Below are 18,113 nucleotides of genomic sequence, written 5' to 3'. Positions count from 1 at the left end.
GAAAGGAATGAACTGAAAACCAGAACCTTAAAGAGGCTGAGGGCAATTACCTGAAATGAAGACAGCTGTGAATCATGACGACCGCTAATCTGGATGTAGAGTGACTCAACTCAGAACATGACCAAAAAACAAACCAGACAAAACCACAGAACCCTTACTGTCGTGAAATTGAAAATGATTCAGTGATTTTTTTTCTTCAGAAATGTTTGCCTAAATTGTTCTGGTAAAACTTTGGGTAAGATGTCTGGAAAATTTGATCCCACTGTGTTCTTCTTTCAGTCCACGATATGAACCGATTAATAAATCACAGAATAGACTTTTTAAACCAACGGGGGTTATTATGAAGTTACCTATGTGGATAAATTAAAGATTTGTTTCCATTTGTATTAGTTCAAAGTCTCTATGAGAAGGAAAATAGGAATACGACACAAAATATTGGAAAAAACTGCTAAAAAAAATGCCCAAGCAAAGCAGGAAGTTTCTGTTGTTTTTCTCGATTCCTTCCCTCAATTTTAAAATTCTGGATTTCCAAATTGTTTGCAAAAAACATACATATATTTTGCCTTTATAAAAGACTCTAACATCCCTTTAATTCAATCCAGGATTTACAAAATCCCTCCCAGCAGAAGAACACCGCCTTCATTAAACGTTTTGCAATGACTTTTAAACATAAAATAAACAGATGTCCTATGAAACACTTGGAATTAAAGCACAATTTCTGCCTTAGATTATTTCCTTTATTCCAGAATTTGCATAAAATGATAATACAAAAAGCCTTTTTTTCAAAAGTTACATGTGTTTTATGCAAAAATTAAGAATCATGGCAATAATGTTTACTACAAACCACCCAGGAGATGTGCCAAAAGATTTTCCCAGAAGCCACTTGCAGAATGTTTATTTATCAAAAGTTCAGCTGATCTTTAAACCCAAAGAAAATGGAAATAGTGTCCCTAAGCTTAATAAATTAAAGGGTAACATTTCTGTAAGATACATTTAAGTTGATTTTAGATTTCTTGAGGTCTTTGCTTAAAAAGGTCCAGACAAAAACCAGAAAAAGTACAAAGTGAATTTGTGTTCTTTTAAGTAATTTATGCTTTTAATTTGAAAGACCAGCAAAACTTTTAGAAAACATATTTTGAGAAAGATAATTCATGCTGTAAGTTTTAACCGTTAACACAATCATTTCAGTAGATTCTGAAAGAGAAAAGCGGCTCATTGAGCCGCTTTTCTCTTTCAGAATCTACTGAAATGATTGTGTTAACTATTAGAAAAATTGCAGCAAATCAACATAAACACTGGAGCTATAGTGTTTAAAGGTTAAATAAAAGGACTGCAGAGCTGGAATGTGTTTCACACAAAGCTTTCCTCCATGTTGGAGCAGAGAAGGAAAGAGTCAACTAGGCGTGGTTTGATCAGCTGCTGGTGGTCGGCTGCACTGATGCTGCTCGGACAGCCTGCTGCCAGCCTCCTCAAGGCCGCCTGCAGACACAGACACATTATGCATCACAGCAGGCACAAAAAAGCCCCAACACACCATGCTGGGCTGCAGAGTGCAAGGACATCCATAACATACTGGAAAAGGTAGAATTATGTCAGTGGAGGCTTGAAATGTCATGAGTTTAAACACGTCCACAACCTGTCAACTGACTCAAGTTTAAAAGGAAATCGTTTTTTAAAGCAGATACTACTAATACAAGCTGGATATCTTACGTTTGTGTGAACGGTTCAAAGCATTCACTCTATAGTGATTCTTCTGCTCCTTTCTGTACGTTTTTCAGCACGAAAAACTCAATCGCACTTTCAGCGATCTCAGTAATCTTGGTATTAAAACTTTTAGTTTTTGAAATATTGAGCAAAATATGTCCCATAAGAAATGAATAAGGAAGTCTTCACATTTCTACATTTTAAGTAGATCAGCAACAAGCCTTTAAATATATTCATGAACTATGTTTTCATCTTTTAGTCATTTTTTAAAAAGATAATATTTTAGCAACATGCTAAAGTTTTGACTAATGTGTTCAACTGAGGTTTTCATAGGCTAATTAAGAGTTTAGCTCCTATTTTAGCAACCTGCTAACTTTTTTGACTAATTTGTTGTCTACTGGAATTTTTTAGGCTAACTTAAAGTTTAGCTTCTATTTCAGCAACAGGCTAACCTTTTGACTAATTTAGTTTACTGAGGAATTTTGGGCTATTTTGGAGTTTAGCTCCTATTTAACCAATGAGCTAAATATTTTTTCAAAGACACAGATATCTTTTGCAAATGTGGTGTATTTTACATGCTAATACATGATACATACCTTTACATTATAATACATGCCAAGTTTTTCAAAATTAGCATGTATTAGGGATTTTTAAGCAATATTACTATAAATTTTTCAGAAATTTAGGTCAACTTCAGCGCTCTTTCATAGTTCTTTAACAAAATGTCCAGCTTTTTATCAAATTTAACATATTGCAAACAGCTTTTGCGTTTTCAGCAAATCCCTCCAGCAATTAAAGTTAATTATGTCGTCATTTTCAACAAAAAACTTCAGGATCCTCAGCGACTACTTTCAGCAAAAAGCAATCACAACAGCATTATTGTTGGTAATGCAACTTTTCTAGTTTGAAGAAGTTTTTGTTTTAATAAACTATTTTCCATTTCATTACAAATATTGTCCTAATTCTGTTTCTGTTTATGAAGTAATTAAAAAAGAAAACTTACAAAAAGACATTCATGGTGATTAAGAACAATTGAGATTTTGAGGTTCACGGGACATCCACCACATTACTGAAAAATATCTATCTTGGTATTGATTTCTACAATATTGACCGGCATGGCTTGATACCCAAAAGCTCAGTGTCGCCCAGCCCTAGAGAAAATCTGGTGAACCTTTCTTCAGGCTTTTTCTCTCACAGCTCTATTCCAAAATTTGGTGTCACAGAATTCCTGCCGGACACAAACTGCATTTATGAATATCTCTTCCATGATCATTTTTTAAATGGTTGGTATGTCTATGAATCAAAAAGGATGCCATTTAACTTTAAACTTGTGTTCAATGTCTGCACGTTTTGTCTTTAGGGCCTGAAAATGGTGGACGTTTTAAACGTGGAGGTTTTAAACGTGGAGGTTTTAAACGTGGAGGTTTTAAACGTGGACGTTTTAAACGTGGAAGCCCAAAAGGCACATTTACACGTGTTGACATGGACCAGGGGTCTGCAACCTGAGGCTCCAGAGTTACCTGTAGATCTTCTAACCCTCAGTGCTGGCTCTCTGGGTGAAGAAAGGAAGTATCGTGGACTTTAAAAAGTCTGGTAGGTGGTATCATTTGAATTTAGGTTAGTTAGGTCTATAAAGTTATGGCTGAGGTACTCATAGTACAGTGAGATAAACTGTTTTTACACCCCTGCTGACATTTGTGAAGCTTGATCTTATTTTATGAGTTTAAAGCACATATTTTACACAGCACAACAATGTTCATTAGCTATACAGAAGGGAGGAGTTTAGAAAATATATTTTTAGATACTATTTCTATTGAATGGTAAACCAATGAAGGTGTTATAGGTGTGAAGGTAAGTAGGGAAAATATGATACTGGGATGATCCTATGAGACACAGGATGTATTTTATTTTGAAAAGAAGTAAATCTAATTTCACATTTAGAAAAAAGGCTTTTCCACCATCTATTTCTGTTTATTCATGCCCAAAGAGGAAAAATACATATTATATATATATATATTTAAAAAGTATCAACAACATGAATGCATCAAAATGATCAAAAAGGATTAAAAAGACTTCACGGCTCCTGTGGGGTTTGGATCAGTGAGAAACCAGCCCAAAGGCTCTTCTAGGATTGAAGGTTGCAGACCCCTGACAGACGAGTCCTCGGTAGTGAAAGTGGGTCGCAGACATTGGTGTCAATGCAGCTTTACAGTTTGGACCAAAATGTGAATAAAATCTGTATGAATCATTCAGCACAAGCAGTGTTTCTTACTGTCTTGTAGAGAAAGTTGTTTTAATGAAAAATGTCTAACGGCATGTCCACCATAGCCCTGCATGTTGAGAAAAGTGAACTCTATGTTATGTTTTTCATGTGCTGCCATATAGAGGTAATTAAGTTGCGCCGTGGCTTGGTGCACCAGCTGTTTCACACATTATAGGACAGACTATATGATGACGACGGATGAAAATGAATAGTACTTCAAAACACACATAACTGAAATGGGCAATTTGAATGTTTGAATGACATATTCTCATGCAGGACACAGAATCATTTAGTCCTATTGGCAGGCCTCCCTGCATCCTCACACACATGGGTGCATCGTGTGCACTTACCAGGCAAGCGACCAGGACAGAGTCGCTGTTATTTCTCTCAGTGGGGGAGCGACACAATTGAATGAGACGAGGGACCGCTGAGGACAACAGAGGACACAATCTGTTAATGATTAGGTGACTTAGAAAAGTACACACCACGGATGAAAATAAGACATAAATATGACTAGTTCACTGTAGAAATGACAAAATATTTTGGCAGAAATGCAAAAAAGACGTGTGAATAGTGATGTTGTTTTCTGTTTTCCTTTGAAACATTTTATGTGGATTTGTTTCAACATGTTAGCTGTATGTGAGTCTACTTATAAAATAAAACATGAATGAAATATATGAGGATAAGTTTATGCGTATACACACATATATATATATACATACATAAATTTATCTTCATGTATGTTCTTTATGCTTTTTTTTATTCTTTGACCTTGTTGAATTCTGATTATTGATCTACATATGCTATGATTAAAATGTTGTTATATCTACTAGTCATGTGATCTATTGATTCTTACTGATTTTTAATGACTGGTAGCTGTGTTGGTGAGGTATAAATCTGTCATCATGTAAAGGAAATGGTAAGGTGGAGCCAAGGTGAGATTATAAGTTCGCTTTCTCACACTTTCTTTCAAGCAACCTATAATTTAATGCCTAGTTATCCTATGTCTAACATATCTTTGTACAGACATAAAACCTCTGTTGATATTATTGCACATCCACTATTTTTGATTTCTTGAAATCAAGTATTTCAAATCAAATTAAATAAAAATCAAATTCTAAAATTTAAGCTTTTATTTTTTACTTTTTGTCCAATAGTTGTGACATTTGTGTGAAAATATATTAGCGTATTTTAAAGGCTTAATTAAAAAAAAAAAAGCCAGCGTGTGCGGCATAATCCAAAGCACTTTATATAAATTCTGATTATGTTTATTCAAAGAGATTTTCAGAGGTACACGCCCCTCTGTCAAAATGTGTAGTTGGGTGTCATTTGGAATATGCTAATGTGCTAACCTGTAGCGGTGCCTGACTGTGTTTTAATAAAATGTTAAAAGTTAGCTCTGGGATTCAGGGCCAACCTGTAGATTCTGAAGGAGAGAAGCGGCTCGATGACCCGTTTTTCTCCTTCAGAATCTACAGGAATATCATTTCAAAGTTACAGTAAATCAAAGAACATAAACACTGGAGCTCCGGTGTTAAAGGGTTAATGACGTCTGACTGACTTATCTCTGACTTTTTGCTTGGCTAAATGTGCTCTACAGTTTGGTGCTCCTTAATGTGCAGAAAATACAGTATTTAAGGATCTCATCAGAATCATTAGAATTTTTATTTATGGCCGTCTTCTAATAAGTGCTGAATGTTCTTGACTTTTTCTTTCTTTTCCCCTTTGCTTCACACAGACGAATCCGATTGGTCTTTTGTTTTGAGATTCTGCGCAGATGTTCTTAAGTAAAATGTGAACCAGTGCGTTCAGTAAAAACCTTTCAGCTGGATGGCTGTTTGAGCAACATCAGGGTCTCTGCTCAGACGAGCCAGGGTGACCGCTGCTTTCTGCTGGACGCGCTCGCAGGCGGCGCCCTCTGAGGGGCTGGGCGAGGACGGCTTTTCTCCCAGCAGCAGGAGCAGCCGCTCAACTCCTGACGTGGATTCAGCAGCAGAGCGCAGGACAGGCAGGAACATGAGAAAGACACAAACAACCACTACTTTACAGACTGTATTTTTCAGACTAAAAGTCGCTAAGTATAAATGGAACTGAGGCTGAAACATGCAAAAAAAAATAAGCCTTGCAACATATAGATCCTACTTAATGCAGTTCTTAAACTAAAACAAAATGCTTTTTTTTTTTATTCACAGCATAAAAATTGCTTTAAAAGAAAAAGTTAACCTTTCACAAAGCCAAATGTGCAACAGTTTTGTGTTCTTGAGAGATTTTTTTATCACTTCTGCTCTTAAATGGAAAAACAAACAAACACGTAAAGCCAAGTCAACAACTTACTTATTCTGTTTTTCTTATTATTCATTTTTCTTAGGGACGTTTTTAGGCACATAAAAACTCTTTCAGCAATTTCTGCAATCTTGGTATCAAAACACTCAGTCCATCAAGGACTTTATCACTTGTATTCATAAACTTTACGGTTTTTACGATTTAACACAATTTATGCATTTTTTGAGTGCAATTGAAATAAATAGGAATTTTTAAAAGTGTATGCAATTTATGTAAAAACCAATCAGGAAATGTGTGTCTTTGCTTTAAATATCACGCAAATTTTTAAATATTACACTTTTCTTTTACGATTTTACGCAACTTTACAATTTTTTTTCATGCAATTCCTCAATTTTTTTGCACACTTTGAAACCTTTGCAATATTGGTATCAAAACATTCAGCATGTGAAGAACATCAGTGCTATGGAGGGTTTTGAGGCTAATTTTGAGCTTAGCTAATATTTTAGCTACATGCTAACATTTTTGGATAATTTAGCATCTAGTGAGGTTTTTGTGGGACATTCTAACTTAAGCTAGTATTTTAGCAACATGCAGCTTTTTTTGCTAATTCGGCATCTACTTGGGCTAATATCTGAGTTCATACCTTTTACGCACTTTTATATTTTACAGAATTTTTTCAATTTTCAATAAATTCTTTGTGCACTTAATGCAATGTCTGCCACTTTGACTCTTTTAGCAATTTTTGCAGTATGCAAATATCTTTAGCATTTTCAGCAAATCTCTTTAGAAATTAAAGTAAATTTCTTCCCCATCTTCAGCAAAGAGCATTCACAATAGCTTTATCGCAGGGAGTACAACTTTTCTAGTTGTTTCTGTGACTCTTTTTAGAATGGCTTTAAGCGCTCAGTAGTGGATGGCATTTTATTTTATTTGTTTTGTTTTATTGTATTCTTATTTATTTTTTATGTATTTTATTGCAGACTGCTTTTGTAATTTTTTGCTGTTTCTTAATTTTGTTTATTCTTTAAACTTTCTTTTATTGTGAAGCACTTTGGTTCACTGAAAGGAGTTGTAAAGTGCTACATGAATAAAGTTCATTCATGGATCTTGGAAACTTAGTAGACATTTTTCAGAAGGAAGATGAGATGTATTTGGCAAAAAATTATCTTAGCTGCAACAAAAAAAGCAATTCCAAAATGTTGGCCACAACCAGAACCTGATTAAAATGTGGAGGAGAAATTTATGGAAAAAAAAAAAATCTTGAACATAGGAGGCAAATAAATATGCCGACCAGTGGATTAAATGGAAGCAGGTTCTGAATGACACCAGTAACTCCTAAAACCAGGTGAAATGGTTTATGTAATAGTAAATAAGAAAATGTATTGAACTCCGGACAAACCATAAATTATAGGATTTTCTCCATGTTTGTTAACTTCTTTTGTTGATTTTATATTGCTTTTTTGTGCTTTTTGAAAACCAATAAAAATGAATAAAAAAAAGAAAAACTGAATATTTCATGACTTTAGTTTATAGTTCTACTATCAAACTTTGAAAAGAAGAGCAAAGAAAAATATCTATACCGACTTTATTTTAGGTTCATACAAAAACATCAACGTGCTTAACCACATGCATGTTTGAGTACAATGTAAACACAGCCGAACGGTTTTACAGAGAATGATGAAAGAGGAAAAACACGATCAAACTTTGATGATAAAATGCTTTGCAGATTTTGATCCCTTTAACACCTGAGGCGTCGCGATGTCATTTAAATGCTAAATCTTTAACATACTGTAACTTTTCAACCACTAACACCATAATTCCAGCAGAATCTGTTTGAATTACCGTGCTATCAATTAAAAAAATGCAGTAGTTCACAGGACATAAACACATATAGTTACAGTGTTTAAGGGTTAAACATGTTTGTTAAATATTAAAGATAAAAACATATAACCAGGGGCAAAGAAATGCACATTTTTGTTAAAAAAAATGAAAAGAAAAACTTAAAACACTGAATGTTCTGGTTTTGCACTGTAGCTTTGGACTTTATGAAATAGCTGCAAGTAAAAGCATATTTTTGATTAATCAAGTAAATGAAACACATTCCTATCCAACTTTTACTCCAGCTGTATTTCTGCAGACGACTCGATTATTGAAAAACATGTTCAGCATCTTTCAGATTCCAAAAAAAAAGGGGTGGGTTTTAATCTTTGTTTCTTTTATTTCACTCTGTCATTTAACGCTTTTTATTCTTCAACCAAATATATTTTTCAACTGGAAAATGTTTTCCCATGCGCAGTTTTCCACTGATGGAATTATTTGGTGCTGTCTCTTTGCACTCTGGTGGCATTCAGCACACATAACACTGATGCCTGTGGGAGGTTTGTTATTCTTCTGTAGTCTTTGTGTAGCATTGGACCTGCTCCAAACCAGAGTTCCTTCTTCATCTCTTTGCTCACAGGATTCACCACTGAAAATTCACACTTTTTCAATCCTCAAACTGATTTGTTCTTCTCTAATTGTGTGAATGCTTAGTAAGCATTTCTGCTTCCTTCCCGACTATGTTTTAATCTTTTATAGTACTTTTAATTCTTTTTTAAAGTGGAGTTTACCTAATATTTTAGCATCATGCAAACGTTTTTGGCTAATTTGCTATCTACTGAGGTATTTAGCGTAATGTACAGTTTAGCTTCTAATTTAGCTAACGTCTTTAACGTCTTTAACCAAGTTCGTTTACTGAGGAATTTTAGGCTATTTTGGATTTAAGTTGGTATTTAATCAATGTGTTAGCTTTTTTGGCTAATTTGCTCACTACTCAGGTTTTTTATGCTAATTTGGAAATTAACTAATATTTTAGCCACAGGCTAACTTTTTTGCCAATTTGTTATAAATTGAGGTTTTTTTTAGGCTAATAGCAACAGGTTACTTTATAACTAATTTAATTTACTGAGGAATTTTAGGCAATTTTGGAGTTTAGGTAGTATTTTAAGTTACGTCCTAGCTTTTTTTTTGTGGTTGATTTGGCATCTACTGATGTTTTTTATGCTAATTTGGAGATTAGCTAACATTTTAGCAACATGCTACCTTTTTTGGCTAATTTAGTTTACAGAGGAATTTTAGTCTATTTTGGTGTTTAGCTAATTTTTAAGCAATGAACTAGCTTTTTTTGGCTAATTTGGCATCTACTCAGGTTTTTTATGCTAATTTGGAGTTTAGCTTATAATTAAGCAAAATACTAAATATTTTTGCAGAATTGGCATGTACTAGGGATTTTAAAGCATTTTTATTACAAATTTTTCAGAAATTTAGGTCAATTTCAGCACTCTTTCATAGTTATTTAACAAAATTTCCAGTCTTTTAGCAAATTCAACAATTTGCAAACAGCTTTTGTATTTTCAGCAAATCCCTTCAGCAATTAAAGTAAATTGTGTCACCAAAGTTTCAGCATCTTCATTGACTACTTTCAACAAACAATGTTCGCACCAGCATTTTCTCAGGTAATGAAACTTTTCTAGTTCTGCTTCCATTTTAAATGAAGATAGTGGACGTGAAGATTATTTGGGAATATATTTTTTAAATCCACTTTAAAAATGGTGACTCTTATTTCTGGGCATTTCATTCTTTTCTTTTCTTGTGGAATTCCAAGGTTTAATGCATTGCTCCAAGCTTCTTGTCCTGATTTTTTACAATACAGTTGTTCTTTATTGATCCAGAGGGAAATTAGTTGTATTAATTAGTTTTGTGTATCTTTCAAATCTGGCTAATTTCACAATAAAACACCACAACTTTGCATGTTCTCTAAAAAAAAAAATAGACAAACATTTGTGGGGCTTGTTTAATCTCTGCAGGATTTTTTAAGAGAAAGTCTCAATATGAAATGTGAAATTTTAATTTGTCAGATTTAGTGGAAACTATGGTTTCCTGTTGATCGTCAAGATACATCATTTTACTTTAACATTTAAAATTGTCTTCAAAATTTATTTTAAACATGTTTAACGATTCTGAGAAAAAGAAGAAATACGTTGTATTAAAATACCAAAACTAAATACAAAGGCCTTTTAAATTGTGACTGATAACTTGTGCAACTTTTAAATTGCCCTGTGCTGCCCTCTAGAGGCGTGGGGGTGAAGATTTTTTTTCTCTTTAGTAGATGAAGGATAAAAGACAAAACCGTTTTTTAAACACATGAAAAAAATGTTTTTATATGATAAATTTGAAAGAATTACCTTGTTCTTGCAGAACTTCTGAAGCACAAGGCTCCAGGACAGAAAGATTGGCCAAAATTGTCACCACCTGTAGTTTAGAGTGAAAAGCAGAGTTCTTGTTTCTATTTCAATGAAGCTTTTTGTAGTTTTTCCTCTTCTTTACAGCCATTCCACAGGGTGTACCTGGTCTTTGGAGTAGGGAGTGTCCACCCTCTGCTGGTCTTTGCAGGCCTGCAGCAGGATGTGGACTGCGTTCAGCTGCAGCAGAATCTCACACGCCATGCTGTCAAAGAAGGTGATGTTGGCCAAGGCTGCAGACGCCAGGAGGAACACCTCCCCACAGGAGGCGCTCTCACACAGCTCTAAGAGGAGAAGGCAGAGCTTCATAGAAAAAAAAGGTTCAACATTTGAACAGACTGAAATAAAATGCTTAAAGGAAGGTGAGACGCACAGTTTCACTTTGAGACAATTACTTATAAAAAAAAAAGGATAAAAGGTCTTCCCACTCACTGATGAGAGCTGTGACAATGTCATGCATGCTTTCCAGGAAGCTGGCGAGATGTTGGGTGGACGTGTGGTGGGGAGATGTTATCTGAGCGACGACCGCCGCTGCCTCGGCCCTGGCTGCTTCCACGCTGTTCTCATCGGTTAAAATGTCTGCCAGGCACAGAATTCCATCCACCTGAAGGTTGGGCGAGAAACCGCACACTGGTTACTGCACAACACGTTTTGTCTTCATTTAAAGTACTGTGTTGGAAGGGTGACAACAACTGAGGCCTGGTCCTCAAGATATACCCAAAAAATAACATACAAAATATAATACAACTAGACAAGACAGTTCCCATTCAGCAAGAACAGGTGAGCCCATATGGCTTAAAAGTAGCAGAAGCTGTGGGCCACAAATGGGTTTGTCTGAGGTTTCCGTGGAAGTCCCACCTGTGTTTGCCCACATGGGCTAAAGTGGGCACTCAGTGGGTTAGCTCGCTATGCAAGTCAGCCACCCGGTGGACAGCGCAGTCGCTAGCTTGATACAGTGGAGATCGATAGCTTGCTACACAGAGCTTGCTAGCTCATTACACGAGAGCTCGCTACTGGGGAGCGGTCCACCGGACGGCTGGCTCCACCCACAGCAAAAATGTGCACTTTTGAAGCCCCATTTCTAGAGATAAACAGCCAAAAAAGTTGATTCAGTGTTTGGTTACATTTAAGCCAATGTTGGCAAACACGGGCGGAGCCCACATTTTCTGCCCATTTTAAACCACATTTGGCCACTTGGCCTTGGTGGCTGGGTTGTTTAGAAAAGTCTTATTTTCTGTCTTGCAAGAAAAATAATCTTAAAAATTTTTTGGCAAGTTTAATCCTGTAAAGCCCATTGCACAAAAGAATTGACAGAATGTTCAAATTTGTTGAAATGAAGATGTTTTATAATCCCTTTGATGAAATCAACAAAAGATTGCAATATGTTTTAATGAGCTCTAGATAACATGAAGTTTTTGTTCACAACAATGTGAACAAATATTGACATGAGTGTTTAGGAAAAATCTCCTGATTTAATCAATGTTTCACATTTGATCCACACATGTTTAACATGGTGTAACTGTATTATAAAGAACTCAATATAAATACATTTGACATATTTATTTATTTAAAATAAATAACAATAGATGAGTTATTATCATCATAAAGTTTTTAAAATTAGCTAAACATTTGTTTTTGAGATTTCATTGAAGCAGATATTTTGAAATGAGCAGGGAAAGTCCGTCTACTGCCCCTAGTGGAATGATGGTGAACTGCAGGGCAGAAAACATGGACCCAATGGGGTTTTAAGGAAATTTTCGATTATATTTTCATTACATCTCTGTAACTAGGTTTTTTTTATTCTTGGTATGACTGTTTTTTTATTTGTATATTTTTACTTATTTAAGGAATTATTCGATTTTCAGAATTGTAGGTATTGTGTTTTCATTGTGTTTTAATAATGGATCTTCTACAATTGTAAAGGAGCTAATCTCAGTTACTTTGGGGCAAAAGCAGGAGACAGGACATCACAGAGCCGCAGATACAGACACACTCCAAAGAGACGATGGAGAGGCACCAATCAAACTAAGAAGCTTGTTTCTCGAGTGTTTGAGGAGGCTGGAGAGACTGTTATGACCTTTGGTTCATGATGGAGAGAATAAGGTCCAGCATAAAAAAAGCTAAAAGAGTTTCCTCTGAAAGGTGGCTGCATGGGCTAGAGCGGGAAATGTCACTGCTGCAAGCTTTTTCCAAGAGTATTTTTTGTCTGCTCCGGATTCACGTCAGTTTGAAAAAACAAAAATACTCAGAAATGCAATTTTAAGCTTAATTTTCGTTCAAACGTCCTTGATAAACAGAAAAATGCAACGAGAAGACGTTCAAAACACCAAAACACAATTTTCATTGGAGTGGGACTTTCAAAGTAAAGCAGGAATGAAAAGCTTGTACATAAGGTTAGCAGTACTATGATGTCATATTTGTATTAGCTGGCAGTGTACAGATGCAAATGGTCAAACATTATATCAAAGACCGGTCAAAGTTTTGCAGTTCAGGGATCTGCAACCTTTGCCAGTAAAAGGCCTGTTTGTTACTGATCACAACCTACAACGAGCCGCAAAGCCTTTTTTTTATCCTTTTAGGAACATTTTATTCTACTTTGCATCATTACATTGTTGGTTTTTATAATAAATATGAATTATTATTTTTTTTTTTGAGTGAATAAATACATAAAATTTAAGACAAATGGAATTTTCTCAAAGTCGTTTTTTAATCTTGACAGAACTTTCTTCCAAAATAAAAGACTTCCTGTCCTAAACAGGAAGATTCAAGTGAATCAAATGTATTCTTAAAGAACACGAGACAAAAATGACGTTTTCTCTTGCATACTTTTAGTTTACTTTGGTGAGCCGTCATCCTTTTACTACTTACTACTGGAGCATAGACATGAAACATGATTGGTTAATGATCCAATAGACCTGCTGCACCTCATTCAACTTTGAACTGTGTTGTGTATTTCTGTTGTATGTCTGATCTTGTTCGGGTTGTACTGTAACATAATTTCGCATGTCAGTGTAAGCTGTTCATATGACAATAAATGAATCTTGAATCTTGAATAAATGAAGAATACACAAATCTAGACATTTCATCCACTCCCCTCTGAATAGCTGCTAACTATTGCTATGCAGGATAAGATAAAGTGAACTTTAAAATAAACTCAACAATCAGAAAAGATCAGAGTTTTTACCAAAGTTTTGCCTAGTATTTGTAATCTGAGTATTCTGGAGGAAACGCGGCCTAATGATGTCAGCAGGGATAGAAAAACCCTTACAGTTTATCATCTTCTAGGTTCACCTCAGCCACAAACTTATTAACTTAACTCGAATATATTAAATCAACGCTACTTTAACCCTTACTTTTAAAAATGACTGTTATTGTATCTTTCTTTAGCCAGAGATCCACTGTGGAGGGGTAAAGGAGCCTCACGTCGCAGAGCCCTGTTTAATAAAAAAAAGCAGTTAGATGGACCCTATTTTACCACTTGGGGGCAGTGTTGCTTAATAAAAGCAAACTAGCTAGACTCAGACATCCATCTCCACATTTGTTTGAGAAACGTATTTCCAGACTACAGCTGTGTACATGCAGAAAGGGAGGTCAAAGTGTGAGAATCATCCATGAAAAGTCTGAATCCTCAACAGGTTTGTTCCTGTTCAGAGAAGAAACAAACACATTGGACTGAAAAATGAATTCAGGATCTGTAAGAAGCTCAGATTTATCTTTGGAGAAGCAGTGTGTGTAGCTTCAGAAGCAGAGGCACAGCCTGCGATCAGCCCTGCAAACAAGAGTTTATCCACAAACATCTCAAGAGGAGCAAACTGTCATCTGAGAGGCAGCTACAGCTGTCAGTCTCCTCCGCTGACGAGCATCCGCCTGCAGCTTCACAGGGCCCTTCCCTATTTTTGTCTCTGTGGACGTCAGCAGCACTGAGCGGCCCACTGACGTGGAACCATCCAGTCTCTACACCCCCGCTCATCCCCCCTTCCACAACTTTTTAAAAAAAATTCAGCTGGACCTTTTTCTCGCCGCTTTTCACTTAGAGATCGGATTCTGACCTCCTCCCAGAAGAGCTTTCTTCAAATCAGTGTTTGTCAGAACAAAACTGACCTTTGCAAACACAAGAAGCTGACAGAACTTCATGGAACTAAATGCTTCTTGTTAGTTCTATGTCAAACTCTAAAACACAGCATCTATGTTTACGTTTTATTCATTCCGGTTTCTGTTTGTTACATAAATAATGTATGGGTCTATATACTACAGTAAAAAATAACACCAATGTGTCAATAAAGAGCTTACGATAGAGAGACAGTATAGAAAAAGTGAACTTCGAGTATGCTGTCTCACTTTTAGTATAGACTAAATCAGGGGTCTGAATCGCACAAGGGGACAAAATCCAAACGCTGAACATTGATTAGACACACTAAAACTACCTTTTCAAAACTTTAAAAACTGTAACTTTTTAACACAACTATGAATAAAACAGGCAGGAATATTATTCCAGAATAAATCAACTTAAACCTTAAATAACTTTCAATATTTTTCTCTCCATAAAAATATATTTTGTCAAAATTATACAAGTTGGAAATAAGAAGAGGATGACAACTGGTCACTCATAACAATAAAATAAAATGATCTGGAGGGTCGGATAGAAATAATTGTAGTACAGAGATAATTGTAGTACATTTAAATAGATGAGTTTCTGCTTAGGTTTGAGTAAAAGCTAATAAAGAAAAAATAAGATTTAGGCCTTCATAGATTTTATTGATACAAGAGTGCTCAGTGCTCCAATGTTTGGCTGCATTTCACAGCAGGTCACAGACGTTTGACAGGTCACTGCGGGTAACATTGTAATACAATACAAGTGTTTTCGTCCTGTCGCAGCACGGCGGTTTTCTGGCTGTAGCCAGCCTCCCGGACTTCAGCGGAGCTCGCTCAACACGCCAGCAGTCTGCGGGAGCGGGGGCAGTCTGCTCAGGTCTCCTGAACTGTGATGTTTTACTTATTTTCGTCGAGACAATAATAATAATAATGAATCAAATGTCCCCTATTTTCCCCCCTCTCGGGTTAATGCAGAACCACCTTCAAACTCAGCTACAGAGACACAGAAACACCGTGGAAGCAGCTGTTTATCCAAACCGGAATCCAATAAAACTCATCGGTGCCAGACTGTATCCCGCTTTCCCAGTCTTAAAGGTTTTTTTTTTTAAACTCCAGTTAATTGTAGGGGAAAGGATAAATCTCAGCTTTGAACTTGTTTCTCCTCCTCTTCCTTCCTTTTTACCCTTTTCTCTATATAAGTCAAGGAGAACGGCATGTTGTTTGCCGATGACACAAACCAAAGCAGAGCAGGAGCTCTGACGTCATCGTGGTGCGTCCTTTGGAAGTGCTAACTCAAAATGGTTTTGCTTTCATTTGCTTTGCCACTTGAATTATGTCACAAAATGAGCGGTGTTGAAGAAGAAAATGAAAAAGCCGTTCGGAGAATAGCTGTTTCATTTTATTCAAGAGGTACATTGTTAAAATGAAAAAGCATTTCCAGTATTAACTTTTATTTTGAATTATGAGCCACAAACACTTCCATAGAAACCTCCTGTCTGTGTTTGCACACGCTGCTGTACGTATCAGAACCCGTGAATGAAATGAACACAATGTTCAATCGTCTGCTGTTGATTTAATGTCGCAACAATTATTATTTTTATTAGAAGAAAAAATGATTTTGAGAGATTAACATCATCTAAAGTCACTGTTTAAACATCCCAGTAAAAGTATTTTCATTATGATGATGTTGTTTTTAGAAAAAATCCAAAAACCTGTGTTGTTTTCAAGGACATAGCTTCTGCAGAGCAGCGAGACCGTTGGTGAAGACGTGAATTTAGTTGTCTGTGAGTGCATCAGAATGGAGCAGAACCGGTGTTGTGCCAAGATATTTCCCTGCTGTTTGGCATCGTTGATTTGTTATGTAACACTAAGATTTTGTCCCAAAAAGTGTTAAAAGAAGGTATATGATTACAATAGACTTTATTCTGGAGCTCTGGAGAGTTTATTGTCATGTTTACACATTTTCCCACATATTCAACATGAAAAAACAACTTTTTGTGTTAAAAAATGACTTTTGTTTGGCTAACTTAGGATAAAAAACGCAATTTATGAAAGTGACTTTATTGTGGAAACATGAAAAAATGAACAAGTAATAAATAATTGTTGCTTCTAAAGCAATTTTTTGGGGGGGGTACAGATTCTGGCGGGCTGGATCAGCTACGACCCAACAGAATCCGTGACCTCTTTTGTTCTTTTATGTAGAATATGTGGGGGAAAAAAATAAATATGACAGTAAACTCCCAAAAGCCCTTCCAAAAACTCATTCACCTTCTTTTAACGCTGTTAGGGACAAAATATCAGTCAACAATGCCTGAGAGTGGGGAATCACATTCTGACTGGGGGAGCGTTCCTTGGCACAACACTGGGAGACCGATTGTAGCACATGCATCCGTCACAGCTGCAGGCTTTTTCCAACAGCATGTTTTTGTCTTCTCGAGTAAAACATGTTTATATGGACGTCCCCCACCATTTGCATTGGTCTATAAAGAAACTTTTATCTTCTGTGTTCATCAACTTTGATTGTCCAAGATGAATCACTCTTGTGATTGTGTAACATTTCAGCTGGGGATACCACTCAAACGTTTGTCACCAGCGCTGAGCATTCCAGGTGCTTCTGGGCTCTTTTTCCGGATCATTCTTTCAACAGAGACAGTTGTGTTTCTTAAGCCTGAGCAGTCGCCGCCGAGCGCTGGGAAGCGTGGACGCGCCTCGCTGCCTCTCCTCCTGCGGCGGACAGCGGTTGCTGTTGAGGAGCTTTCACACTCGGAGGATTCCAGCTGCTCCTCGTGTGAACAGACACGGCGGTGAAAAAAACCATTCACTGGAATCGAGTTCTATTAGCCTTCCTGTGTCTGCACGCAGGTGCCACACTTGTTTATTTTGGCTAAACTCTCCATAGAGGATGAAGCAGGACCAACAATGACGACTGTCTCATTCTCACACACACTCAAAGACATTGTTCTACTCTCTAATACCTGTCAAACCTTCTATTTCAGAATAAGAGCCTCACCAAACCTAAACCAAGATCATCATATTTGATTGGAAAAGTGCTCCAGAACATGATGCACACATTACGGATATTTATTCAGAATGCAGCAGCTGATGTTACTGTAACTGGTATATCTGGGTCATTAACTGAGACGCCTATCGCATTATAATGCCCCAACTTTCCTTAAAAACCCATTATATGTAACCTGGACCATGTTTTGTGCCCTGCAGTTCACCATCATTCCACTAGGGGCAGTAGAAGGCCTTTTCCTGCTCATTTCAAAATGGCTGCTTCCATGAAATTTCAAAAACACTTTTGGCAGGAATGTTTAGCTATCCAAAGATTTACTGAAAAAACGTTTTTAAAATTGAGAAAACTCTGTTGAGACAATAGAATGCATATTTTTCGGCTCTTCTGGAATAACATGCACAGTTTGATACATCCAAAAAAATAAATTACCGGGTTCTAACACTCTAGAGAATATTGTTAATAATAGAATATT

The 18,113-nt window shown here is 36.3% G+C and overlaps 1 protein-coding gene across 2 annotated transcripts in view; it reads right to left on the bottom strand.

The window, feature by feature from the left end:
* Window positions 1–1,265: 1,265 nt before the first annotated feature.
* The window catches only part of LOC112151766 (INSC spindle orientation adaptor protein), an 82,506-nt gene continuing 65,658 nt past the window's right edge, over window positions 1,266–18,113 (bottom strand). For both annotated transcript variants that reach the window (XM_024280823.2, XM_024280824.2), the window contains exons 8-13: window positions 10,963–11,134; window positions 10,636–10,814; window positions 10,474–10,540; window positions 5,787–5,942; window positions 4,318–4,394; window positions 1,266–1,479 (exon numbers count right to left, since the gene is read on the bottom strand). In XM_024280823.2, coding sequence (XP_024136591.1) covers window positions 1,351–1,479; window positions 4,318–4,394; window positions 5,787–5,942; window positions 10,474–10,540; window positions 10,636–10,814; window positions 10,963–11,134 — 780 coding nt within the window. In that variant the 3' untranslated portion in view covers window positions 1,266–1,350. The remainder of the gene's footprint in view (window positions 1,480–4,317; window positions 4,395–5,786; window positions 5,943–10,473; window positions 10,541–10,635; window positions 10,815–10,962; window positions 11,135–18,113) is intronic.

This window comes from Oryzias melastigma, linkage group LG6, assembly GCF_002922805.2.
Source record: "Oryzias melastigma strain HK-1 linkage group LG6, ASM292280v2, whole genome shotgun sequence".
Taxonomy (NCBI): domain Eukaryota; kingdom Metazoa; phylum Chordata; class Actinopteri; order Beloniformes; family Adrianichthyidae; genus Oryzias; species Oryzias melastigma.
Note: the sequence above shows the minus strand (reverse complement) of the source record. Positions and strands in the feature narration are given on the sequence as shown.